The 27,891-nt window shown below is 41.8% G+C and overlaps 1 protein-coding gene across 2 annotated transcripts in view; it reads left to right on the top strand.

Moving 5' to 3' along the window:
- The window catches only part of GPR156 (G protein-coupled receptor 156), a 108,800-nt gene that overhangs the window by 72,173 nt on the left and 8,736 nt on the right, over window positions 1–27,891 (top strand). For both annotated transcript variants that reach the window (XM_027530206.1, XM_027530265.1), the window contains exons 4-9: window positions 6,400–6,535; window positions 6,790–6,900; window positions 11,871–11,996; window positions 12,997–13,092; window positions 15,620–15,856; window positions 22,988–23,146. In XM_027530206.1, the coding sequence (XP_027386007.1) occupies window positions 6,400–6,535; window positions 6,790–6,900; window positions 11,871–11,996; window positions 12,997–13,092; window positions 15,620–15,856; window positions 22,988–23,146 (865 nt within the window). The remainder of the gene's footprint in view (window positions 1–6,399; window positions 6,536–6,789; window positions 6,901–11,870; window positions 11,997–12,996; window positions 13,093–15,619; window positions 15,857–22,987; window positions 23,147–27,891) is intronic.

Here is a 27,891-nt window from a genome sequence, read left to right as displayed (position 1 = left end):
CCTTGGCTCTGGTCTTCAAGGTGGTCAGTCAGGGAATCCAGGTAGATAGATAAGAATGCTTTCCCCCTCAGTAATTATTTTAAAATAAAGGTATAAGTACTTAGTAAAGAATCTGCCTGCAGTGAAGGAGACTCAGGTTCAATCCCTGGGTCGGGAAGATCCCCTGAAGAAGGGAATGACTACCCCCTCCAGTATTCTTGCCTGGAGAATTCTATGGATAGAAGAGCCTGGCAGGCTAAAGTCCATGGGGTCTCAAAAAATTGGACACAACTGAGCAACTGAGTGTAATAAGTATTATAAGTGTAATAAGTGTAATAAGTATAAAATTACCAAAGGACTAGTAGTATAAATACTGTGTTTATGCAGAATATACTATGAAAAGCTATGACAAACATAGATACCATTTTTAAAAAACAGAGACATTACTTTGCCAACAAAGGTCCATATAGTCAAAGCTATGGTTTTCCCAGTAGTCATGTATGGATGTGAGAGTTGGGCCATAAAGAAGGCTGAGCACTGCAGAATTGATGCTTTCAGACTGTAATGTTGGAGAAGACTCTTGAGAGTCCCTTGGATTGCAAGGAGATTCAACCAGTCAGTCCTAAAGGAAATCAACCCTGAATATTCACTGGAAGGATTGGTGCTGAAGCTGAAGCTCCAGTACTTGGCCACTTGACGTGAAGAGCTAACTCATTGGAAAAGACCTCGATGCTGGAAAAGATTGAAGGCACAAGTAGAAGGGGTCGGCAGAGGATGAGATGGTTGATGGCATCACCGACTCAATGGACGTGAGTTTGAGCAAACTCCGGAAGATGGTGAAGGACAGGAAGCCTGGTGTGCTGCAGTCCATGGAGTCACAAAAAGTCGGACACAACTGAATGACTGAACAACAGAATACATTATTTAGACTAAAACCCTTAAGTATTGCATTACTTCTTAATTGTTAGTAGTTATTTTTATTTCTTAATTGTTATCAATCACAGTCCAGTTTAAGTCTGGTTTCCCCTTAGGTTAACCAGTTCACTCATTTGTACCTTGTCTACAACCTCTGTTGGTGCTGAGAGTATGTCTCAGACTCAGTCTACCTTTCCCTATAATCTTTAAAATGCTCTGAAACCTCAAAAATCACTAAAGGGTCTTCCCTAGTGGCTCAGTGGTAAAGAATTCACCTGCCAATACAGGAGACAAGGGTTCAATGCCTGATCTGGGAAGATCCCACGTACCATGGGGCAACTAAGCCCATGTGCCACTACTTTTGAGCCTGTGCTCTAGAGCCTGGGAGCCCTAACTGCTGAGCCCACATGCTGCAATTCCTGAAGCCTGAGCAGCCTAGCACCACTGTACCATGACAAGAGAAGTCACCACAGTGAGAAGCCTGTGCACTGCAATGAAGAGGAATACCCACTCCACAACTAGAGAAAGCCCTTGCAGTAACTAAGACCCAACACAGCCAAAAATAAATAAATAAATAAAAATTTTTTTAATCACTCGAGAAGTAGTCCTTCCCAAATTTCCTGCTTTCAGTCTCTGCTTTCTTTCTCTTTCTTTCCCTTCTTGGTCAGACAGAGAGAGGAAAACAGTTTACATGTCAAATAAAGTAAATAGTGCATGAAAAACTCTCCAGACTTTTTTCAAGTAGTGATGTGAAGTGAAGTCGTTCAGTCGTGTCTGACTCTTTGTGACCCCATGGACTGTAGCCTACCAGGTTCCTCTGTCCATGGGATTTTCCAGGCAATAGTACTGGAGTGGATTGCCATTTCCTTCTCCAGCGGATCTTCCCGACCCAGGAATTGAACCCAGGTCTCCCGCATTGTAGACAGATGCTTTACTGTCTGAGCCACCAGGGAAGTCCTGTATTTCAAGTAGTATTTTTCTGTAAAGCTCATTTTGTTTTTAATTTAATTTTTTATTGAAGTATAGTTGATTGGGCTTCCTTGGTGGCTCAGATGATAAAGAATCCACCTGCAAGGTGGGAGACCTGGGGTTTGATATCTGAGTCAGAAAGATGCCCTGGAGAAGGGAACAGCTACCCATTTTGGTATTCTGGCCTGGAGAATTCCATGGAGAGAGGAGCCTGGCAGGCAACAGTCCATGGGCTTGTAAAGAGTCAGACGTGACTGAGCAGCTTTCACTTTCACTTCACTTTGATAGGTGATTTACAGTGTTGTGTTAGTTTCAGGTATACAGTAAAGTGATTCAGTTATACATACATGTATATATATATATATGGAACAAAGACTGGTTCCAAATAGGAAAAGGAGTACGTCAAGAATGTATATTGTCACCCTGCTTATTTAACTTATATGCAGTACATCATGAGAAACGTTGGGATGGAGGAAGCACAAGCTGGAATCAAAATTTCCGAGAGAAATATCAATAACCTCAGATATGCAGATGACACCACCCTTATGGCAGAAAGTGAAGAACTAAAGAGCCTCTTGATGAAAGTGAAAGAGGAGAGTGAAAAAATTGGCTTAAAGCTCAACATTCAGAAAACGAAGATCATGGCATCCGGTCCCATCACTTCATGGGAAATAGATGGGGAAACAGTGGCTGACTTTATTTTGGGGGGCTCCAAAATCCTGCAAATGGTGATTGCAGCCATGATATTAAAAAACGCTTACTCCTTGGAAGGAAAGTTATGACCAACCTAGATAGCATATTAAAAAGCAGAGACGTTACTTTGTCCACAAAGGTCCTTCTAGTCAAGGCTGTGGTTTTTCCAGTGGTCATGTATGGATGTGAGAGTCAGACTATAAAGAAAGCTGAGTGCCAAAGAATTGATGCTTTTGAACTGTGGTGTTGGAGAAGACTCCTGAGTGTCCCTTGGACTGCAAGGAGATCCAACCAGTCTGTCCTAAAGGAAATCAGTCCTGAATATTCATTGGAAGGACTGATGCTGAAGCTGAAGCCACCTGATGCGAAGAGCTGACTCATCTGAAAAGACCCTGATGCTGGGAAAGATTGAGGGCAGGAGGAGAAGGGGATGACAGAGGATGAGATGGTTGGATGGCATCACCGACTCAATGGACATGGGTTTGGGTAGACTCCGGCAGTTGGTGATGGACAGGGAGGCCTGGCGTGCTGCGATTCATGGGGTCACAAAGAGTCGGACACAACTGAGCAACTGAACTGAACTGAACTGAACTGAAATACATATATATATATATATATATACACACACACACATATATACACATATATGTGTATTACACATATTTGTTCTCAGATTCTTTTCCCTTATAGGTTATTGTAAAATACTGAGTGTAGTTCTCTATGCTATACAGTAGGTCCTTGTTGGTTATTTATTTTATATATGCGTGTGTGTGTGCTCAAATCTCTTCAGTCCTGTCCAGCTCTCTGAGATCCTATGGACTGTAGCCTGCTAAGCTCCTCTGTCCATGTGATTCTCTAGACAAAAATGCTGGAGTGGATTTCCATGCCGTCCTCCAGGGAATCATCCTGATCCAGAGACCAATCCCATGTCTCCTGCGTCTCTTTCATTGCAGGCAAATTCTTTACCACTGAGCCACCTGGGAAGCTCATTCTATATATAATGGTGTGTATATATTAATCTTAAACTCCTAATTTATCCCTCCCTCCTTTCCCTTTTGGTAACCATATGATTGTTTTATATTTCTATGGGTCTATTTCTGTTTTATATCTAAGTGAATTTGCATCATTTTTAATTAGAGTCCACATGTAAGTGATATCTTCTGATATTTGTCTTTCTCTGGTTTATTTGACTTAGTGAGATAATTTAGATCCAACCATGTTGCTGCAAATGGCCTTATTTCATTCTTTTTTATGACTGATTAATATTGCATTGTATGTACAACCACATCTTCTTTATCGATTCAGCTATCAATGGACATTTAGGTTGTTTCCATGTCTTGGCTATTATAAATAGTGCTGCAGTGAGCATTCAGTTCAGTTCAGTCGCTCAGTCGTGTCTGACTCTTTGCGACCCCATGAATCGCAGCACGCCAGGCCTCCCTGTCCTTCACCAACTCCCGGAGTTCACTCAAATTCATGTCCATCGAGTCGGTGATGCCATCCAGCCATCTCATCCTCTGTCGTCCCCTTCTTCTCCTGCCCCCAATCCCTCCCAGCATCAGAGTCTTTTCCAATGAGTCAACTCTTCGCATGAGGTGGCCAAAGTACTAGAGTTTCAGCTTTAGCATCATTCCTTCAAAAGAAATCCCAGGGCTGATCTCCTTCAGAATGGACTGGTTGGATCTCCTTGAAGTCCAAGGGACTCTCAAGAGTCTTCTCCAACACCACAGTTCAAAAGCATCAATTCTTTGGCACTCTGCCTTCTTCACAGTCCAACTCTCACATCCATACATGACCACAGGAAAACCATAGCCTATGCAGTGAGCATTAGGATGCATATATCTTTTCAAATTATGCTTTTCTTCAGGTATATGCCCAGGAGTTGGATTGCTGGCTCATATGGCAATTCTATTTTTTTGTTCTTTAAGGAACTTCCACACTATTCTCCATATTTCTGTACCAGTTTACATTCCCACCAATGGTGTAGGAGGGTTCCTTTTTCTCAATTACCTGTCCAGAATTTATTTTTTGTAGACTTTTTGATGATGGCCGCTCTGACTAGTGTGAGGTGATAATTCATTGTAGTTTTGATTTGCATCACTCTAATAATTAGCAGTGTTGAGCATCTTTTCATGTGCCTTTTGATCATCCCTATGTCTTCTCTGGAAAAAATGTCTATTTAGGTCTTCTGCCCATTTTCTGAGTGGGTGTTTTTTTTGCTATTGAGCTTTATGAACTATTGTATATTTTGGAGATTAATCTCTTGTCAGTTATACCATTTGCAAATATTTTCTCCCATTCTGAATTGTCTTTTTTGTTTATGGTTTCCTTTGTTGTGAAAAATCTTTTTAGTTTAATTAGATCCAGTTTGTTTATTTTTCTTTTTCTTTTCATCACTCTAGAAGATGAATCCCAAAAGATATTGCTACAATTTATATCAGAGTATTCTAACTGTTTTCCTCTAGGAGTTTTATGGTATCTGGTTTTACATTTAGGTCTTTAATCCATTTTGAGTTTAATATTGTGTATGGTGTTATAGAATGTTCTAATTTCATCCTTTTACATGTAGCTGTCCAGTTTTCCCAGTACCACACTTTGAAGAGACTGTGTTTTTTCTGTTGTATATTCTTGCTTCCTTTGAGCCTGTGCTCTGCAACAAGAGAAGCCACCATAATGAGAAGCTCAAGCACGGCAACTAAGAGTAACCCCTACTCACTGCAACTAGAGAAAACCCATGCAAAGCAACAAAGACCCAGCACAGACAAAAATAAATAAATACAAATTAAAAAAAAAAGAAATGTATTAATTAATTTTGTATTAATTTTGTATCCTGTAACTTTACCAAATTCATTGATGAGCTCTAGTAGTTTTCTGGTAGCATCTTTAGGATTTTCTGTGTAGAGTATAATGTCATGAACAAATAGTGACAGTTTTACTTCTTCCAGCTTGGATTCATTTTATTTCTTTTTCTTCTCTGATTGCTGTGGCTAGGACTGCCAAGGCGTTGTTGAATAAAAAGAGTAAGAGCAGCCATCCTTGTCTGATTTTAGAGAAAATGCTTTCAGCTTTTCACCACTGAGTATAATGTTAGCTGTGGGTTTGTCATATGTGACCTTTATTTTGTTGAGGTAGTTTCCCTCAATGCCCACTTTTTGGAATGTTTTTATCATAAATGAATGTTGAATTTTGTCAAAAGCTTTTTCTGCTGCTATTAAGATGATCGTATGGTTTTTATTCTTCAGTTTGTTAATGTGTATGGATTTGCAGATATTGAAAAATCCTTGCACCCCTGGGATAAGTCCCACTTGATCATGGTGTATGATCCTTTTAATGTATTGTTGGATTTGATTTGCTAGTATTTTGTTAAGGATTTTTGCACCTATGTTTATCAGTGATATTGGCCTGTAATTTTCTCTTTTTTTGTGGTATCTTTGTCTGTTTTTTTTTCTAATAGTTTACCTTACAGCTCACTTTTAAAGGTTCCAAACTGTATCTCCTTAGGAATCTACCTGCTAGTTATTTATTCACTAGGCTGCATAGAGCAGTCTTTTAGCAACCATAAACTTTAGGGAAAAATTCTAACTCTTCTGTGATACCACCTGTTTGGGGGAAGTTGGCCTTCTTTTAAGACTTGGAGTTATATAAGCAAGAAATGCTAGAATATAATTCTTTCTGAAAATAAATTTAAATAAACCATAACAATTTTTCACAGGGTTGTAAAGCAGTCTTCCCTATGACCTTTTACTCCAAGACCACATTGGAGATTTTGCTGGCAGGGAAACTTTGTACACTCCCAGGACAAATGTCATGACTGTAGGTGTCTTTCTTCCTGGTTTCCCATAGGATTGTGAAGATGTCCAGTCCCAATCTGAACATTGTGACCTTATTGGGCAGTTGTCTGACTTACAGTAGTGCTTACCTCTTTGGGATTCACAATCAAGGTGCTTTAGTGGGAAGCTCAATGGAAAGTCTCATTCAGGTAGGTGAAATCTTCAATTTTATTTTGAATATCATGCAAATTTTGATAATCTTTAAAATCATCTGCTCCTGTAGGTGTTGGTTATCTTTGTCCTTGGTGTGGGCTCTTTCAGAGGCAAACCCTGGAACCCTGAGTCAGTGAGGTCCACTTTCTGCCCCAGGTCCTCTGTGGACTGAAGCTTTGCAGATCAGAATGTATGGAGAACCACAGAGGTTTCTCTCATGCCTCTTTCTTCTGTTCCTTTCCATCTGTAGATAAGACTCTCCATGTTGTGCATTGGAACCTCCCTGGTGTTTGGCCCCATTCTTGGGAAGAGTTGGCGACTCTACAAGGTGTTCACCCAGAGGGTTCCGGACAAGAGAGTGGTAAGTACGTAGCAAGTACACATTGCTTGATCACAGACAGTAGCTCCATTATTGATTAAAAGCTAGAGAAACTTGTACCAAATTACTGGGTCTGGCTCTTTTATGATGATCTGAAGTTCCTGCCCCTACTTCAAACCTTGGAGTCATGTGGCCTCATAAATTCCAAGGCTGGAAAGCTGTTTGTCAGTGCTATTGGGAGACAGGTCTTTAAACGAAAGTTCTGCTTCATATGCATCCCAGGCCCAGGTACTACTCTGGGGGATGTGTGAGCTGGCCCTTATCTGGCACCAGCCTGAAGGAGAGCAAGATGCCCAGAGGGGCTGTTGCTTGGCATGGGTGTGAGCTGAAAAGTGGGCAGAGGGATAGCGATTACAGAGAAGCTATAGCAAGTAAGCAATTATTCCTGTCTTTGGAGGCCAGTTCTTTTCCATACAAGAAGGCCATGCTCTGTACTAAGAAGGATGGGCCTGAAACAATGAGCAAGGAAGAACATATCCATTCAGACAGAATCAACCCTAGCAGCTATGCAGCAGCCAGATTACCTATGTGTCCCTGACATCAGATGTCATCCTAACCACGTTCCCTCATTTTATCATGTTTCCTGATGGAGCTGCCCAAACCTCAAAGGCTGATCATCAAACCCTTAGGTCGTATCAATCCTGTCCAGATCCAACGTATTACTCAGTTGGAGTTTAATTCTCTGGACTGACAAGATTTTCTTTTAGCAAATCTTTTGTGGTGAATATTTATCAAAAACTCTGCTGTGAATAACCATACATATGAGAAACATTGCCTAAAGGACATCCATGCCTCTAGAACACTAATTCCTCTTTTTAAAAATAGCTTTGTTGTTGTTATTCAGTCACTAAGTCGTATCCAACTCTTTACAACACCATGGACTGTAGCATCCAGGCTTCCCTGTCCACTGTCTCCTGGAGTTTGCTTAAACTCATGTCTATTGGATGGCGATACCATCCAACCATCTCATCCTCTATCACCACGTTCTCCTCCTGCCCTCAATCTTTCCCAGCATCAAGGTCTTTTCCAATGAGTTAGGTCTTCACATCTGGTGATAAATAACTTTATTTAGAGATAATTGACATGCACTGAACCACATATATTTAAAGTGTATGATTTGATATATTTTGACATGTGTATATACTATGAAACGTGGGTTATAATCTGCAAGTCTCCTCATACACCCTTGTCATCTTCCTCTCTTGTCGAATTCTTATATCTCCTATTCCTGTACCCAGGCAACCATTGACCTGCTTTCTGTCACTGTAAATTAGTTTGAATTTTCCAGAATTTTATATAAATGGAATTATACAGTGTGTATTTTTATCTTGTTTCTACTTGGCCTAATTATTTTGAGATTCATCTATGTTGTTACTTGCATCAGTGATTCTTTCCTTACTATTGCTGAGTGATTTTTCAGTGTGTAGATAAAACTGCCGTTGGTTTATCCATTTACCTATTGGTAGGTGTTTGGATTTGTTTCTAGTTTGGGGCTATTAAAAATAAAACTTCTGTGAACATTTGTGTATGAATCTTTGTGCAGACGTATCTTACTTTCATTACTGTTGGTTAAAAACCTAAGCATAATGTGGCAGCCTAGATGGAAAGGGAGTTTGGTGGAGAACAGATACACATACATGTATGACTGAGTCCCTTTGATGTCCACTTGAAACTATCACAATATTGTTAATCAACTGTACTCCAAAATAAAATAGAAAGGTTTTAAAAAAAGCCAAGCATAGAGTGATTAGATCATATAGTAAGTATATGTTTAACTTTTAAAAAAATTGCATGACAGTTTTACAAAGTGGTTGTACAATTTTATGTTCCCATCAATACTATGTGAGTCCCTTTCCTCTACTTCCTTCCCAACATTAGACTTTGTTGGTATGTGTGTTAGTCATTCTAATAAGTATGTGTAGTAGAATCTCATTGTATTTTAATTTCATTTCCCTGATGCAATGTTGACTATATTTTTATATGCTTATTTGCCATCCATATATCTTCTTTGGTGAAGGATCTGCTCAAATCAATCACCTGTTTTTTAATTTAGTTGATTTTCTTCTTATTATTAGCTTTGAGGGTTCTTTTTACATTCTGGATATAGTCTTTTATCAAATGAATATAGGTATCTATACAAGGAAATCAAGAGGAAATCATCTGATTTGCAAAGATTTGCTTCTAGTTTATGACTTTTCATTCACTTAAGAATGTCTTTCAAACAGAAGATATTTCTAATTTTGATGGAGTTCAGTTTCCTACTTTGTTCTCTCATGGATCATGTTTTGGGTATCAGACTTAAGAAACTTGTCTAACCCAAGGCCTCAAAAGTTTTTCTTTTATGTTTACTTCTAGAAGTTTTAAGAGTTTTTTTTTTTTTTTTTTTTTTTACATGCAGGTCTATGATTCATTTTGAGTTAATTTTGAAATATGATGTGATTGAAGTCCATTTTTTATGTATGGATATCCAGTTGTTCTGGCACCGTTTGTTGAAAAGACTCCTTTCTTCACTGAATTACCTTTGCACCTTTGTTGAAAACTATTTGTCCGTAGATGTGTATAACTACTACTAGACTCTGTCTCATTGATGTCATTGTTTGACACCAATACCATATTATTGTAGCTTTATATTAAATCTTGAGTCAGGGAGTATTAGTTCTCTCTCAGTGTTGTTTTGGCTAATCTGGGTTCTTTGAATTTCCATATAAATGTTTGAATCACTTTGCCAATTTCTTCAAATTTCAGCAGAGATTTTGATTGAGATTGTATTGAATTTGTAGATAAAATTATGGAGAACTGACTTCTTAACAATGTTGTATCTTTTAACCCATAAACACAATATATTTCTTCATTTATTTAGGTCTTTTCTAATTTCTCTTAGCAATTTTTTTGCAGCTTTCAGTGAAGGTCTTTCATATCTTTTGTCAAATTTATGTCTAAGTATTTTATATTTTTGTGATATTATACATGTTACTGTTTTTCATTTCACTTTACAATTTTTGTTGCTAGTATATGTATATAATAGTAATACAATTGATTTTTAAGCTGACCTTACCTGCTGCAATCTTGCTAAATTACTTATTAGTTCTAGTAGCTTTTGTGTAGATTCTATCAGATTTTCTGCATAGATGAACATATCTTCTATAAAAGACATTTACTTTCCAATCTCTATGATGGCACTGACTAGAAACACTAGTACAGTGTTTAATAGAAGTGCCTTGAGTTGTTCTTGATCATATGGGGGAAACATTCATCTTAGTCAAAACTAATGTTAATTTTGTTTTATCACAATGTTAGCTTTATGTTAGATATTAGCTGTAGTTTTATCGTAATGCTCTTTACCTAATTGGGGAAGTTCGCCTCAATTCCTATTTTATTGAGTTTCTATAAAGAATTATGTTAGACTTTGTCAAATGTGTTTTTTGTATCTATTAACCATATGTTTTTTTCTTTGCTCATATGGTGAATTATATTAAATAATTTTAGGATCTCAAACCAATCTTGCATCCCTGAAACAAGCTCCACTTGGTCATTATGTATTATCCTTTTATGTTGTTAGATTCAGTTTCATAAAATTCTGTTTATAATATTTATATTCATTTCTTAAGGTATGTTGCTCTGTAGCTTTCTTTTCTTATAAAATCTTCACCTGATTTTGGTAACAGAGTATTTGTAGAATAAATTGGGAAGTATTCCCTCCAATTCAATTTCTGGAAGAGTTTGTGTGTAATTATATAATTGGCATAAGTATTTTATAGTGGTATGCTTCCATTTCCCCATCTTCCAATCTTTGTGTTGTTTTTACTTTTACATATGTTACAAGCCCCATACACTTGTTATTAATTTTTGTTTAAACAATCCATTACATTTTAAGGATATTTAAATAGTAAATATCAGTCATATATTTTTCTATGAAGTTAACATTTCCAGAGCTCTTGATTTCCTTGTATAGATACCTATATTCATCTGATATTTTTTCCTTTTGCTTCAAAGTTATCTCACATTCTCATTCAGGTGTGCTAATACTGAATTCTTTCAGCTTTTATCTGAAAAAGTCTGTATTTCACCTTTGTTTTTGAAAGTTACTTTTTCTGAGTATAAGATTCTAGGTTGAATTTTTTTTCTTGAGTACTTTTGAAGATTTCCACTGTTTTCTCACTTGACCTTGTGTCTGATGAGAAATCTGATGTCTTCCTTAGTTTTTTTTTCTATACATGCTGTGTCATTTTTTGCTGGTTGATTTGAAATTTTTCTCCTTATCACTAGTTTGGAGCATTTTAATTCAGCAACTGATTCGTTTTTCTTATAAAAACCATGAATCATGTAACTAGTTGTGCTTCCTTCTTTTCATTGGTTGTCAAAAATGCAGAATTGTGTTTCTGCCCCAGTTCTTGAATGCTATGTGCTCTCCTCACCAGAGCATTCATCATAATTCTCCTTATTATCTCTTTTCCCTAATATTTTTCATCCTATTGCTATATACATTTTTAAAATTTTATTTTTCTAACCACAAAAATAACACAGTCTCTTTGTATTAAATCAAATGATTCACATATGTTTGAAGGAAATGCTAGTAGTCCCTCCTCCACCACCATTGTCTCTCAATCTGACCCTCCAGGTTAATGGTTGTTCATAGTTTAATATGAAAGTTTCCACATCTCTGTATGTGCTTGTATAAACATATTTAGAAATAATAGTGTATTTATTTTATAATATTCCTTGAATCCTTTGTGGGAAAGTCAGGATATGGAAAGGGCAAAGAAATGAAAACGATGATATGAACATAGAATCACTGAGTACACTTCATGTCTGTATCATCTTTGATGGCTGGCTTTGAAGTCCATTTGGAAGATTAACCCAGGAGCCTTTAGCTCAGAGCACACAGAACACTCTAGACTCCGTGTTGTATAGCCAGTGAGCAAAGGAAAGTTATGACCTTAACTCTTTTGCAGATAATCAAAGACCTGCAGCTTCTGGGGTTGGTGGCAGCCCTGGTGATAGCTGATGTGATCCTGCTCATGACTTGGGTGCTGACTGATCCCATCCAATGTCTTCAGATTCTCGGTGTCAGTATGACGGTGAGAGACCCAACCCCTGGAGAATCTAGTTCCTGAACTGGAGGGACTGGCTTCTGTGAGTACACAGAGGTCTTTCTCCCAGGAGCATTCACTGTGTGGACATCCTCCCAACAAGAAGATAAATGACCCCTAGAGGATGGCAAGTCGGGAGTTGTGGCTGCCCTGAACACCTACCCCTTGTCTGCAGGGTCTGCTGCTACTCCCGCTACTCCTCCCACCCCAAGTGTTCTGCGGCATCCGCTGAGATGTCAGCACACAGGAATCTGCCTGGCAGTTAACTCCACTTCCACATTATCAATAATGAGAACTTACAGAGTTGCCTTACCCAATTGTTGAAAGGTAAAGGATTCTGAAGGGTTCTTTGGAGTCAGTCAACCCTGGTTCAAATCCCAGCTCTACCACTTACCAGCCATGTGTCCTTGGGAAAGTTATTTAACCTCTCTAAGTTTCTATTTCCTCATAAGTAAAATAGAGATAATAATACTAATACTACCTATTTCATAGGGCTGTGATGAAGATTAAGTGAAACAGTACAGGTAAAGAATTCAGCTGTGCTCAGAACATAGTGTTTAATTAATAGGAAGCATTATGTCTTCAGCCTCACAAAGGGGCTGAGGAATACAGTGGGATCTTGACGTGCAGATTCAATATTGAAGTTTCAACTATTAACAAATAGCAGGAGCAGGATGTGAAATAATTTGTAATTTTTCTGCACGGATTTGAATCACTGTGGTAGTAAAGCACATAAGAGGAATAAGCCCTCCTGGCCCCAAGCATCCACATGTTAGCCCAACTTGGTTGTCTTTTCCTCTAATTCATAGCTACTCTCATTTGGATTATAATGGAGTCACCTAAGCTAGTTTTTACATATTAAAGGAGCTGTAGAGGAGCTCACAATCCAGAATGTGTACAAAGATCGGCTGTGTATGTGTGTTCCAGAATGTGTACAAAGATTGGCTATGTAACTGTGGGTGCCCTCCTGACCCTATGTCCCTCCTAGGTGACAGGGAGAGACGTGTCCTGCTCTCTGACCAGCACACACTTCTGTGCTTCCCGGTACTCCGATGTCTGGATTGCTCTCATTTTGGGATGCAAGGTTGGTAACCTTATCTCCTTGGGATACTATCTCTCTGTTACCAATAAATGGATATGAAGAGGAATTACAGGAGTTAATGAGGGGATTCCTGCGAAGTCTGACTCAGTCCCTTCCTAGCTGACCCTGAACCTCATTTAACCTCTTTGAGCCTCGGTTCCCTTATATATAAAACGAGGATGATTTACCATCATCTCAGAACGGTTGTGAGTTTTGAAAGGGTTGATGCATGCTGAGTTTTCAACCACTCCTGGCCCATAGTAAGAGCTTAATAAATGAGTAGATGTTTCATTATTATTCTTCCACTGCCCCCGCAACCCCTAGCGGTTCTAAAAGCACAGTGCCTCTCTCGTTCTTCGAGCCCCTGTGGAAGAGCACATCCTCCCTGGCACAGAAACTCAGCTCTTCCCCCATAGCAACTCCCTCTGCGACTCAACTTGATTTATTTCTCCAATGCCTTTCATGTAATCCCATTTCCATTTTATTTTACTGCAATATATTTCTATAGGACAAAGAAAGAAAGGAGAAAGAGTGCTGAGCATCAGGAAGCTGACTAAGCCAGGACCCCATGGGCTCCCTGGTCGAAAAGCAGTTCTGGTGGAGGACCACAAATCTGCATATTAAGTCCCCCAACCCCCCACCCGAGCCTGCCAACTGCCCCCTACCCCACACTTCTCAGCAGTGAGAGCGAATGACACAAATATCGGATGTGAGTCACTCAAATATGAGTCCTGCACATATAGATGCTTTATTCATACCTCATTATTTTTTGTCAAGAATTTTAATAGAGTTAAAACATTTTAATAAAATCAGATTGAACATTTCAAAACCATAGAGTTAATTTTACTAACCTTTGATTAAATTGCTAATGATATAACTCTGCCAAATGCCACCTGATAATGTCAGTTATCCAGAAGTCAGGCCCTACTGGCCTGCTGACTAGTATGTCCTCTAGTCATTGAAGATCTCAGGGTGGCCACGATTGGGGCTCTGGCCCCCTTTGGACACTGAGCATTTTGGGCACCAGATGACATCTCTACTGAGCTGACTCCTTCACAGCAGGCACAGCCAGTCCTCCAAGCAGTTGTCTTAGGGCCATCCCTATAGATGGAGGTGGTCAGATTGTGTGATTTCAGGGTCCCTGGCAGGTAATCTGCTGATACCTGACCTTACTTTTATTATTAGTTCTCCCTCTAAATCCCCATCATCCCCACCCACTTCCTCCCCCATGGCATCTTCACATTCTATATCATAAAACATGGATATTTGGGAACTTCCCTGGCAGTCCAGTGTTTAAGACTCTGAGCTTCCAATGTAGGGGGCACAAATTCAGTCCCTGGTCAGGGAAGTAAGATTCTGCATGCCTCATGGCATGGCCAAAAAACAAAAATAATACACAACAAGAAAAACATGGGTATTTGTATGCTTGCCTTAAATCTCCCAACCACACTGAACTTCTCAAAAGCTAGAACCATGACTTCCACTTGGCAACACCATTTCCCTCCCTACAGCTACCCCTAGCATGGAGCTTTGCCCCTAATCAAGCAAATCTATATATTGAATCTATATATTACATATTATTGAATCTTTATGTCATATATTATTGATTAGAGCTTTGATTTCTATTTAAATGTAGCTCCTTCTAGGAGAAGCAGCACTTTAAGAAGCTGTGAGCCATTTTCTGTGTAGTACAAATGAGAAATCTGAGAGCAGGTTTACATTCATGACAAAGAAGAAAGAGTAGGGCCCTGGGCTCCTGGGGGCGGGGCAGGGAATGTCACAAAGAGGGTGAAGGGTATAGATGAGGCTGTTGCTGCCTGTGCCTGTCTCCCGGTCCTGTCCAGGTCCCAGCCAGCCTTTGTTCTCTTCTTTTTTCACTCTCCATCTCCCATAAACACCCACTGGCACAGAGCTGCTAGTAGCCTATAGAGATCCTTTGTGTAAATCAGAAAAAGGCATCCCTCTGGGCAGATGCAGTCTTGCAGGTGCAGGGCTTGGCAAGCAGATGGTGCCTTTGGGAAAATTAGAAAAAAGAGCGCCTTCCTTTGGTGCTGCCCCTGCCATGGCACATGCTTGACAAGTGGACCACAGGGCTAGTTCAGCCTCTGCACGCCTCTCAGCTCCATGCAGTGCAGAACCACACAGTGGATGCAGCATGGTGCACCCACTGCCCTCCCAGTGCCTGGCAGCTGGTTCTGTGGGGCTCCTACCCACCTGTACCACCCTGTCTTATACCTCATCCTGGAAGAGTCCTGTCTGATAGTTGACTTGCTGACCTCCGATAAACTAATTCTCAGAGAAGGAGAGGAAAACGAAATTTATTAAGCACCAAGAGGTAGTGGTGGTGCTGTTAAGCACTCTAAGAGTAGTCCCTTGTGTTATCTTAGTCAGTTCTCCTCACAGCAATGCTTTAAGGTAGTTATTATTATTCCTTTTTTACAGGTGAGGAAATCAGTCCCATCCTATTGCTCTTGGCCCCAAGCCCGGTATTTCACTTCTCTAAACCTCTGGTTCTTCTGTCCATCTCCAGGGCCTGCTGCTGCTATATGGGGCCTACCTGGCTGGCCTGACTGACCACGTCAGCTCTCCTCCTGTAAATCAGTCTTTAACCATCATGGTTGGGGTCAACCTCGTGGTACTGGCTGCTGGGCTGCTTTTTGTGGTCACCAGATACTTGTACTCCTGGCCCAACCTGGTCTTTGGACTCACGTCTGGAGGTATCTTTGTTTGCACAACCACAATCAACTGCTTCATCTTCATTCCCCAGGTATGCTTTAGGGAGAATTTGGAGGACCAGTTCACCCCCTCATTCCAGAGACTTCTCTGGGCATGACAGATTGTTTACTTTGTTTCCTAGTGAGAGTTTTTAGGTGCTTTTGATTAGAGAGGCAGAGGGAAGGTGGGGATCCTAGTGAGCTGGCTCCCTCTGTTCTTCCCTCCCCAGTGGGCAAGGAGGGCGGACCAGGGTAGCCAAGCAGTGGCACCATTTTCATGTGAGGGGCTGCCTCACAGACTTGCTTTTCTACCCACCCTCCAGGCCACTTCATGCAGCCCCAGTCCTCCCTTCATTACCACTGAGCCAAGCTAATGCCACCCTCCCTTCATCTTGATGATGTCATTTCTTATACTAGCTTGGAAATGAGGAACCTTTCCTTCTTTCCTGTTTGCAATTGCACATTCACCAAGAAAAGCACATTTGGATCTTTATGCAATTTAAAATGCTTTTTCTTTCATTTTATTAGAGGAAAATACAGAACATTCCTTTTTACAGTAAGGAAAAATAAAAACTAAATTAAAAATGTGTTTCTTATTATGAGGATTAAGAAAAAAATCAAACAAGGGAGGAAGATAGAAGGAGAAATATCCAGAGGGCAAAGAGAAAGAAAAGGAGTCAGAGAGAGAAAGATGAAGGAATCCGTAGGCTGTGAAAGGAAAGTGATGTTAAATTACTCACGTTATGCCCCAGGGTACCACTGAGCCATGTTCATCCACATTAATGAACTTGGCATTAGGCACTTTTCCTGTGTCCCTTCTGGTTCTCTTCCTCCTGAGGCCTCCCTCATCCCACAACTCCCTTGGGATCCCATCCTGATGCCCTTTGCAGCTTCCAGTTGTCCATGAATGACTTCTCCATGAGGGAGCTAACTGGTAATGAAAGTGTTGGCTGATGCAGGGTTACAGTGTATTTATAAAAGGGAAGCATGCACTTTGAGACATGATAGTGTGAAACAGGCAGAGGCCTTTGCTCTTCTTCCCTTTCATAAATTCTCATTAAAATACTCAAGAGAATAAACAAATATGGAAAAATCTATAGCAGTAGCACTAAAAATCAAGGATGGGCATTGCTTCTGAGCAAAAAACTGGAGGAACTTTTGCTGAATCTTAATGTTATCAGAACTAGACTGAAGGAACCCATTGAGACCTGGATCTTGTTTGTCTGGGATGTAGCAGAAAAGGGCTTTGAAAAGCCAGGGCTCTTCCTCCTTGTGACATGGGTAAAAGAGTGGGGAGACTTTTAGAAAGCCGATCCCTTAGGCCCTCTGGTCAACATTGTTGATGGGTAACCCATCCATCCATTGCCAAACCCTTTCTTCCTTGATTGCCTCTACTCAATAGGCTGAAAGAGCTGAACACTTACTTTGCCAGCCTCCCTTATTGCTGGGTGTGCCCATGCAACACAGTTTTGAACACTAAAGATTTTCTGGGAGGCTTCTGAGAAAGATTTTGCTTTCCTAAAAAAGCTATGGGTGTTGAAGCATCACCTCTCTTCTGCCTTCTTCCTACCTTGAATGTTTGTGATGCTTGGCGCTATGGCAGCCATCTGGTGATAATGAGAATGTATTAGTATACCAGAAAACTATAGCTCTCCCCATGTAAGACTGTAAGGAGGAAGGAATCTATGAAGAGATTCTGCAGTTCACAAAAAGAGGACCACAAATTTCTGAAGATTTAGAGAAGCTGCCTTCCTCTGAAGTAAAATAGAAAGCTTTTAGAGGATATCTGATTAGTCTTGTCAGTAAGATTCAAAGAATATTGTCTGTCTTTGACTAAAGCAAACCATCATGAAAAGGACATAATCTTAGATCATGAAATATTAAATAAGGATGAAAAGGATTGTGTTAAATCAAAAACCCCAGTAGAAGCACCGAATAGGCAATAGGGCATGGCAAAATAATGAATTAGTGGCTTAACTTAAGGAAACAAAAAACAAGGACACAGGAAAAAAATGAGAGACTAGATAAGAAAATATGGAGAGCAGATCTAGAAATATGATTTAGAGCTAATAGGAGTCTCTGAAAGAGAAGAAGATAATTTAGAGCAGAAGTAATCACCAGGGAACTATTAGAAAAAAGCCTTCCTGTTCTAAAACAAAACCTCCATCTGAAAACTGAATCAGTAACCTCCCTAATGAGGCCCTACTTAGGTTTCTCTCTCTACACTCGCCTCTGCTCCTCTTGCATCCTAAGCCTCAGACACAAGATTTCCACGTTCCTCAGTGTTTAAATCTTCAACCCCTAGGAACACAGTGATATAGAGGTGCACTTCAATCTCATACACAGACATAAAAATGCAGGATGAAGTTTAGTTTGGAATCGGACTTCCAGGTTTAAACTAAGAACAAGCGCTTGATTTGTTGAAGTGGGAGTGGAAATCAAATTATTGGGGCAGGTGAACCAGAGCCGGGCAGATGGACCGTGTTGGCCTTTCTCTTTCCTTCTCTATCTCAGTCCTTCTCACTGTCTTGAGCTTCCTTTCTCATATTCTATCTTTTCTACTTTCTCTCTCATGCTTTTTCCTCCTCTTGAACTGAGCATGATCTGAAACTAGAAAATACATTTTATAGTCTATTGTATTTTAGGTTTAGGATGTAAATTGTTTCTCAAAGTATAAAAGTAATGAGGTTTTTCGGGATTTTTGTGTGCCCTGAATTGATCTTCCCCTCTGACTTGGTGGGGTCTTCCCTGATAGCTCAGTTGGTAAAGAATCTGCTTGCAATGCAGGAGACCCCGGTTTGATTCCTGGGTTGGGAAGATCCACTGGAGAAGGGATAGGCTACCCACTCCAGTCTTCTTGGGCTTCCCTTGTGGCTCAGCTGCTAAAGAATCCGCCTACAATGAGGGAGACTTGGGTTCGATCCCTGGGTTGGGAAGATCCCCCGGAGAAGGGAAAGGCTACCCATTCCAGTATTCTGGCCTAGAGAATTCCATAAACTGTATAGTCCATGGGGTCGCAAAGAGTCGGACACGACTGAGTGACTTTCACTTCACTTCACTTCACTTCTGACTTGGTGGCCTTTGGTTGAAGATTCTACCTGTGAGACCTGAGACTGGATATTCCCAGGACCATAGGACGGCTGAGCAAATTTGGAGAAGTGTTCAAGGAGAGCCACGTGGGAGGCGGAGGGAGGGAATAGGAAAGCTTCCTCCTTGCTCCTGAGCCTTGAGCCTAGACTGTGATGGGAGATATACCAGATGCAGACTGTGAACCAGGCAAATCAAAATGATTGGCCAGAGGGAACCTGGAAGAAATACCCCATAAAGGTAACTCAAACTGCCATGAGGGTGCAACTCAGGGACTCTCCCTCTGAGTCTGCCTATGTCTCTGTCCACATGTACTGTACTCTTTTTCCCTTAATAAATACTTCACTACTTTCTGTCTGTGGAAATTCTTTTTTACAAAGCCGAAGGGCCAGGGCCCTTGTCACTGACCACTGATCTAATGGCCAGGATCTGGTGCTTCACTGCTGCAGTCCAGCCTCAATCTCTGGCTGGGAGCCCAAGCTCTGCTCCAAGCCATTGCAGGCTGAGGCCACCTGAGATCAGGATTTTTGAGGGCAGAGCCACAGGCTCCTCAAGGGCAGATAGGTGGTGCTAGAAAGCTGGATGACCTGACTGAAGAGGCAAGTGGACCAAGTAGCGCTCTCCACAGGCCCTCAGGAAATGCCTGAGTATTTATGCCAAACGCTGAGGTCATCACCAGTGGTGAGCCAGCCTCTGCTTTTGTGACTTAAACGTGACCCATCCTTCTAACCACCCCTGTCCCCTCCCTCCACCTTTTGAGAGGCAGGCAGGTCCTGAGATAGGACATCATTTTATCTTCTAGACCCACAGAGTGTTTCATCTACTCCTCCAGGAAGTTACTCACAACTTTCTACTCTGCCTCACAGTCTTCTGTAAATGTCTCAGCACCCTTAGCAGACAGATGAGCTTTTTAAAGGAGAGCTTCCTTTGTTTGTTCACATATCTGTCCATCCATGTATTAACTGTTGGGAACATGCAGTTAAACATGGCCTCAGTCTAGGTCTAGTTGGGAGCAGATGTGAAGTGATTAATAACACATGAGTTAAGTGTTTAAGGATGTTACTCGATGCCAAGGAAGGGGTGCCCCAGGCTGTCTTGAGAACTCGGTGACACTGTCTCAGAAAATGATGTGCTTGGGCCTCTCTTGGAGGAGGAGAGGAGTTCACAGAGCAGACTGGGGAAGGTAGTGGGTGGCACTTCCAAGGAGGAAACCTTGTGACAGAGGCAGTGAGGTGTAAGAGAGAAGAGCTGTTTGGAATACCACAAGTCTTTGCTCTTTTCAAAGCACAAATTCAAACAAGGGTAAAGTGGCAGGAAATGAGAGAGGCACATGGGGTGAATGTCCAAAGGCACCCAGTTGAAGACCTGAGGCTTAATCCCACTATTTTGGTTTCCTATTGCTGTTATAACAAACTCCTACAAACTGAGGGCCTTAAGGCACACAGATTTAATATCTGATAGTTCTGGTGGTCAGAGATCTGACATGGGTCTTATCTGGCTGGAATCAAAGTGCCAGTGGGTCTGCACTGCTTCTAGAGGCTTTGGAGGAGAATCTGTTTCCAGGCCTTTTCCTGAGTTCTTCAACTCGCAGCTCTTCCCTTCATCTTCAGAGCCACAGCACAGCAAATTTAGGTATCTCTTTCTGTTGTCACATCTCCCCTCCTGCCTCCCTCTTGTAAGGACTTTTGTGATTACATTGGGCCCACCTGGATGATCCGGAATCTCATCTCACAATTTTAAACTCAATAACACTTGCAAAATTCCTTTTTCCATGTAAGATAACATATTCACAACTGCCTGGGATTGGAAAGGAAACATCTTTGAGGAGCCATTTTCTTCCTACCATACCCACAGAGCCCAGATGCTGAGAAAACAAGACTGCCTGTCCTGAAGGAAGGGCCATGGAGAGGTCCTGAAATTGTGACCTAAGGGTTATTTATAGCCATACTTCAGAAATCCTCAGGTCTTAAGGACTAGGACCTTCACAAATGGGGGATTAAGGGGGATGAGATTGGAGGGGCAGGGGCCTTTAGTCAGGGGCACCCTGACTTCACCCAGCCAGCTTAGGCTGTTCAGTTCAGTTCAGTTCAGTTGCTGAGTCATGTCCAGCTCTTTGCGACCCCATGAACCGCAGCATGCCAGGCCTCCCTGTCCATCACCCACTCCCAGAGTTCACCCAAACTCATGTCCATCGAGTCAGTGATGCCATCCAAGCATCTCATCCTGTGTCGTCCTCTTCTCTTCCTGCCCTCAATCTTTCCCAGCATCAGGGTCTTTTCAAATGAGTCAGCTCTTCGCATCAGGTGACCAAAGTATTAGAGTTTCAGCTTCAACAACAGTCCTTCCAATGAACACCCAGGACTGATCTCCTTTAGGATAGACATATCAAAAGTCTTGGAAGTATCCTTACACAAATGTTGAGCAGCTCCTTCAGCAGCTCTGCAGGGAAGGCTTGGGCTGGAGGTACTGGGGGTGGGGGGGGGAGAGAAAGGAAAAGCTAGGGAGATGAGGGGCCCTGAGGGACCACAGAGATACTGTGCCACTGCCAGGGCCAGTGCTAGGAGAGCAGCGCTGGAGGTCAATGACACCCACCCACAGCCATAGAGTGACCCTGCAGTGCTGGGCTCCAGTAACTCCTGAGCTGAGTGGTGAGATGACAGTGCCCTAGGAAGGGGGCATTCAAGAAGGGCATCTGACAGGGCAGGTTCCTGGCCTGACCCAGCACAGGTCACATAGACTTCTGATACCATGAAGGACTCATGCTGAGTTAACAGGGGACCCAAGAGGACTTACGGAGAACATTGTATTGAAATTGATGGTGGGATTTAGAATCCTATCCGAGACTTATGAAACTTACCTACCTTCCAAAGTCAGAGCTCAGTAAATGTCTGATGAGCGAGAAAAGACATCCCAGGATCCCTGGGAGCCACCCTGCAGACCCCTCAGCATCATTTCTAGAGCTAACGTGCCAAAGTGTCCAGAGCCCATTACTGGGGCTCTTCATTATGAGAATTCCTGGGGGAAAAGGAGATGCCTCCAGCACTGTGGCCTCCCCTGGCATCATGTCACTGGCATTCACCAGGAGTGTCTCCGAGGCTCAGAAGCATAGCCCTCTTAGCGAATGTCCTCTTCAACCCCATGCCTGTTAAACTAAACCAACCTGTGCATCCATAGACCAGTTCTGAAAACCAGTATTTTCTGGAAAACATTCCCCAAGACCCTCACAGTTGACCATCAGTCTTCATCAGCTGCATTGAGAATGTGCAACGTAGCACAGCAACCTGGTTACAGCCATGACTCTGCTACTAAGTGTAGCCATGTGGACCTAAACAAGTCAAACTCCTTCTGAGTCTTTCTTGATTAGTCAAGGAAAAAACAGACCTAATGTTGTCATTTTTATTGATTTTTACTGACATTTGTGTTTTTCTCTTTGTGTGAGCTTTGATTACTGATTTGGGTTAGAAGTCCTCTAGAGGGAACTAGTGGAGAAGGAAATGGCAACCCACTACAGTATTCTTGCCTGGAGAATCCCAGGGACAGAGGAGCCTGGTGGGCTACTGTCTGTGGGGTTGCACAGAGTCGGACACAACTGAAGCGACTTAGCAGCAGCAGCAGCAGAGGGAACTGGGCTTTCAGTGGCAGTAAGCACAGTCACTCAACAAATAAGAATAATGAAGAACAGCTACATATAACTAAAACCAGTTTCATTTGAAACCTATGGTGTTTAGCTTGCTTAATCCTGTTATAGCTCCTGAACTTTGGCTTAAGAATGTGGCCCCAGAAGTATGCCTCAGCCCTGGTTTTCTCTGACAGTCCAGCAGTGGGTCAGTTGATGGGTCCAGCAGAGATTGTTCTGTTTCACCAACCTGTCATCATCTTCCTTTGGCATTTTTTAAACACTATAACCTTAACATTCTCTAAACCTTCTGTTATTGCTGTTGTGAACTTTCCAGAATAAAGTACACTCTGAGGAGAGAATAATTTGTCCATTTGTGTATCTGTGACACTGTCATTCCTTGGTGTTTTTGAGAAACAGTAAGAGAATGTGTTTCTGGGTGTGTAATTAAATAAATAACATGTGTTCTTTTCTCTAACAGCTGAAGCAATGGAAGGCATTTGAAGAGGAAAACCAAACAATCAGACGCATGGCCAAATATTTCAGCACTCCCAGCAAAAGCTTGCACACCCAGTATGGTGAGGAGCAGAATTGCCACATTAGAGGAGAGAAAAACTCCATGGAGAGACTCCTCACAGAAGTAAGCCAGACCCCTGCCTACTGGCTTCTCTAGAAAGAACTCCAGTCATGCATTGGTGGGCCCCAGTTGCCTCATTGTTAACATTCCTTCTCTTTCCATTTCTCTACTTCCTGGCCATCCTGGTCTCCCTTCAGGTCAATTCAGCTCCTCAGTCGTGTCTGAGTCTTTGCGACCCCATGGACTGCAGCATGCCAGGCCTCCCTGTCCATCACCAAATCCCAGAGCTTATTCAAACTCATGTCCATCGAGTCGGTGATGCCATCCAACCATCTCATCCTCTGTTGTCCCCTTCTCCTCCCACCTTCATTCTTTCCCAGCATCAGGGTCTTTTCAGATGAGTCAGTTCTTCGCATCAGGTGGCCAAATTATTGGAGTTTCAGCTTCAGCATCAGTCCTTCCAATGAATATTCAGGACTGATTTCCTTTAGGATGGACTCATTGGATTTCCTTGCAGTCCAAGGGACTCTCAAGAGTCTTCTCCAACACCACAGTTCAAAAGCATCAATTCTTCAGTGCTCAGCTTTCTTTATAGTCCAACTCTCACATCCATATATGACCACTGGAAAAAACATAGCTTTGACTAGACAGACCTTTGTTGGCAAAGTAATGTCTCTGCTTTTTAATATGCTGTCTAGGTTGGTCATAGCTTTTCTTCCAAGGAGCAAGTGTCTTTTAATTTCATGGCTGCAATCACCATCTGCAGTGATTTTGGAGCCCCCAAAAATAAAGTCTCTCACTGTTTCCACTGTTTCCCCATCTATTTGCCAAGAAGCGATGGGACCAGATGCCATGATCTTAATTTTCTGAATGTTGACTTTTCAGCCAACTTTTTTACTCTTTTCTTTCATTTTCATCAAGAGGCTCTTTAGTTCTTCTTCACTTTCTGCATAAGGGTGGTGTCATCTGCATATCTGAGGTTATTGATATTTCTCCCAGCAATCTTGATTCCAGCTTGTGCTTCATCCAGCCTGGCATTTAGTACGATGTACTCTGCATATAAGTTAAATAAGCAGGGTGACAGTCTACAGCCTTGATGTATTCCTTTCCCGATTTGGAACCAGTCTGAAGTTCCATGTCCAGTTCTAACTGTTGCTTCTTGACCAGCATACGGATTTCTCAGGAGGCATATCAGGTGGTCTAGTATTCCCATCTCTTGAAGAATTTTCCACAGTTTGTTATGATCTACACTGTCAAAGGCTTTGACATAGTCAATAAAGCAGAAGTAGATGTTTTTCTGGAATTCTCTTCCTTTTTGTATGATCCAACGGATATTGGCAATTTGATCTCTGGTTCCTCTGCCTTCTCTAAATCCAGCTTGAACTTTCTGGAAGTTCACAGTTCACATTCTGTTGAAGCCTGGCTTGGAGCATTTTCAGCATTAATTTGCTAGCGTGTGAGATGAGTGCAATTGTATGGTAGTTTGAACATTCTTTGGCATTGCCTTTCTTAGGGATTGGAATGAAAACTGACCTTTTCCAGTCCTGTGGTCACTGCTGAGTCTTCCAAATTTGCTGGCATATTGAGTGCAACACTTCAACAGCATCATCTTTTAGGATTTGAAATAGCTCAACTGGAATTCCATCACCTCTACTAGCTTTGTTCGTACTGATGCTTCTTAAGGCCCACTTGACATCACATTCCAGGATATCTGGCTCAAGGAGAGTGATCACACCATTGTGGTTATTTGGGTCATGAAGATCTTTTTTGTATAGTTCTTTTTTGTGTTCTTGCCACCTCTTCTTAAACTCTTCTGCTTCTGTTAGGTCCATATGATTTCTGTCCTTTATTGTGCCCATCTTTGCATGAAATATTCCCTTGGTATCTCTCATTTTCTAGAAGAGATCTTTAGTTTTTCCCATTCTATTGGTCTTCTCTATTTCTTTGCATTAATCACTGAGGAAGTCTTTCTTATCTCTCCTTGCTATCCTTTGGAACTCTGTATTCAAATGGGTATATCTTTCCTTTTCTCCTTTGCCTTTCGCTTCTCTTCTTTTCTCAGCTATTTAAAAGGCCCCATCAGACAACCATTTTGCCTTTTTGCATTTCTTTTTCTTGGGAATGGTCTTTATCCCTGCCTCCTGTACAATGTCACAAGCCTCTGTCCATAGTTCTTCAGGCACTCTATAAGATCTAATCCCTTGAATCTATTTGTCACTTCCGCTGTATAATCATAAGAAATTTGATTTAGGTCATACCTGAATGGTCTAGTGGTTTTCCCTACTTTCTTCAATTTCAGTCTGAATTTGGCAATAAGGAGTTCATGATCTGAGCCACAGTCAGCTCCTGGTCTTGTTTTTCCTGACTGTATAGAGCTTCTCCATCTTTGCCTGCAAAGAATATAATCAATCTGATTTCGATATTGACCATCTGGTGATGTCCATGTGTAGAGTCTTCTCTTGTGTTGTTGGAAGAGGGTGTTTGCTATGACCAGTGCATTCTCTTGGCAAAACTCTGTTAGCCTTTGACTTGCTTCGTTTTGTACTCAGCTTCTTCTGCATTACCGGTTGGGGCATAGACTTGGATTACTGTGATATTGAATGGTTTGCCTTGGAAACAGAGATCATTCTGTTATTTTTGAGATTGCATCCAAGTACTGTATTTCAGACTCTTTTGTTGACTTTGAAGGCTACTCCATTTCTTCTAAGGGATTCCTGCCCACAGTAGTAGATATAATGGTCATCTGAGTTAAATTCACCCATTCCAGTCCATCTTAGTTCGCCGATCCTAAAATGTCGATCTCTTGTTTGACCACTTCCAATTTACCTAGATTCATGGACCTGACATTCTAGGTTCCTATGCAATATTGTTCTTTATAGCATTGGATTTTACTTCTATCACCAGTCACATCCACAACTGGGTGTTGTTTTTGCTTTGGCTCCGTCTGTTCATTCTTTCTGGAATTATTTCTCCACTGTTTTCCAGTAGCATATTGGGCACCTACTGACGTGGGGAGTTTATCTTTCAGTGTCCTATCTTTTTGCCTTTTCATACTGTTCAATGGGTTCTCAAGGCAAGAATACTGAAGTGGTTTGCCATTCCCTTTTCCAGTGGACCACGTTTTGTCAGAACTCTCCACCATGACCCATCCATCTTGAATGGCCCTACAAGGCATGGCTCATAGTTTCATTGAGTTAGACAAGGCTGTGGTCCATGTGGTCAGTTTGATTAGTTTTCTGTGATCGTGGTTTTCATTCTGTCTGCCCTCTGATGGATTAGGATAAGAGGCTTATGGAAGCTTCCTGATGGGAGAGACTAACTGAGGGGGAAACTGGGTCTTGTTCTGATGGGCAGGGCCATGCTCTCTAAATCTTTAATCCAATTTTCTGTTGATGGTGGGGCTGTGTTCCCTCCCTGTTGTTTGACCTGAGGCCAAACTATAGTGGAGGTAATGAAGAGAATGGTGACTTCCTTCAAAAGGTCCTGTGCAAACACTGCTGCCCTCAGTGCTCCCAACCCTGCAACAGGCCACCACCAACCCATGCCTCTGCTGGAGACTTCTGGACACTCACGGGCAAGTCTGGTTAGTCTCTTGTGGGGTCACTGCTCCTTTCTCCTGGGTCCTGGTGTGCACAAGGTTTCCCTTCAGTTCAGTTCAGTCGCTCAGTCATGTCTCTTTGCGACCCCATGGACTGCAGCACACCAGGCCTCCCTGTCCATCACAGACTCCTGGAATTTACTGAAACTCATATCCATAGAGTCGGTGATGCCATCCAACCATCTTATCTTCGGTCGTCCCCTTCTCCTCATGCCCTCAATCTTTCCCAGCATCAGGGTCTTTTAAAATGAGACAGCTCTTCACATCAGATGGCCAAAGTATTGGAGTTTCAGCTTCAAAATCAGTCCTTCCATTGAACATTCAGGACTGATTTCCTTTAGGATGGACTCGTTGGATCTCCTTGCAGTCCAAGGGACTCTCAAGAGTCTTCTCCAACACCACAGTTCAAAAGCATCAATTCTTTGGCACTCAGCTTTCTTTATAGTCCAACTCTCACATCCATACATGACCACTGGAAAAACCATAGCCTTGACTAGACGGACCTTTGTTGCCAAAGTAATGTCTCTGCTTTTTAATAAGGTTCCCTTAGCAGCAAGCAAACCTCAGTGTTTCCCCAGCCACTGCTCCTGTTGCTGACCCTCACACACTTCATTCATTCATTGGACAGATGTGTGCCAGGCATTGTGCTAAGTGCTGAGGAACAAAACAGTCTCTGCCTTCATGAAGCTCATGGTGTAGTGGAGGAAATAGAGACTGATCAAGTAGCCATACAAGTATAAATGGTGATAAGAATTATGAAGGCAAGAAACAGAGTGGGAAGAAAGAGTAGTGAGTGGTGAGGACAGGAGAATCTAATTTAGAGTGGTCAGAAAAGACTCACTGAGCTGAGAGCTGAAGTTAACTATAGATTGACCAAGCAAAGAGTGCAGGGAAAAGCATTCCAAGTGTGGGGAACAGCATTGTAAAGTCCCTGAGTAGTAGTGGGTGCTACCGTCTTCTGTAGGATACATTCTTTCTTTACATAGCATGGTGCCCTTGTTTCCAAGATCCTCTGGGTTCCTTTACTATCTTTTCCAGGTACCAACTAGAAATTGTTGTCATCCCACCAACCCAGAAAATTAAAAAGTATCTAAATATGGGGAAGAGAATGAATAGAGCCTTTGAATATCATAGTAGCACTAAGCAGGGAACAGGGCAGCCCCTAGTCCTTCTTTCTTTTGATCTTGAGCCAAAGTTGGCACCTCTCCCA

The sequence above is a fragment of the Bos indicus x Bos taurus genome, chromosome 1 (genome assembly GCF_003369695.1).
Source record: "Bos indicus x Bos taurus breed Angus x Brahman F1 hybrid chromosome 1, Bos_hybrid_MaternalHap_v2.0, whole genome shotgun sequence".
In the NCBI taxonomy this organism is placed as follows: domain Eukaryota; kingdom Metazoa; phylum Chordata; class Mammalia; order Artiodactyla; family Bovidae; genus Bos; species Bos indicus x Bos taurus.
The sequence above is the reverse complement of the archived record's forward strand: the minus strand, read 5'-3'. Positions and strand labels throughout refer to the sequence as shown.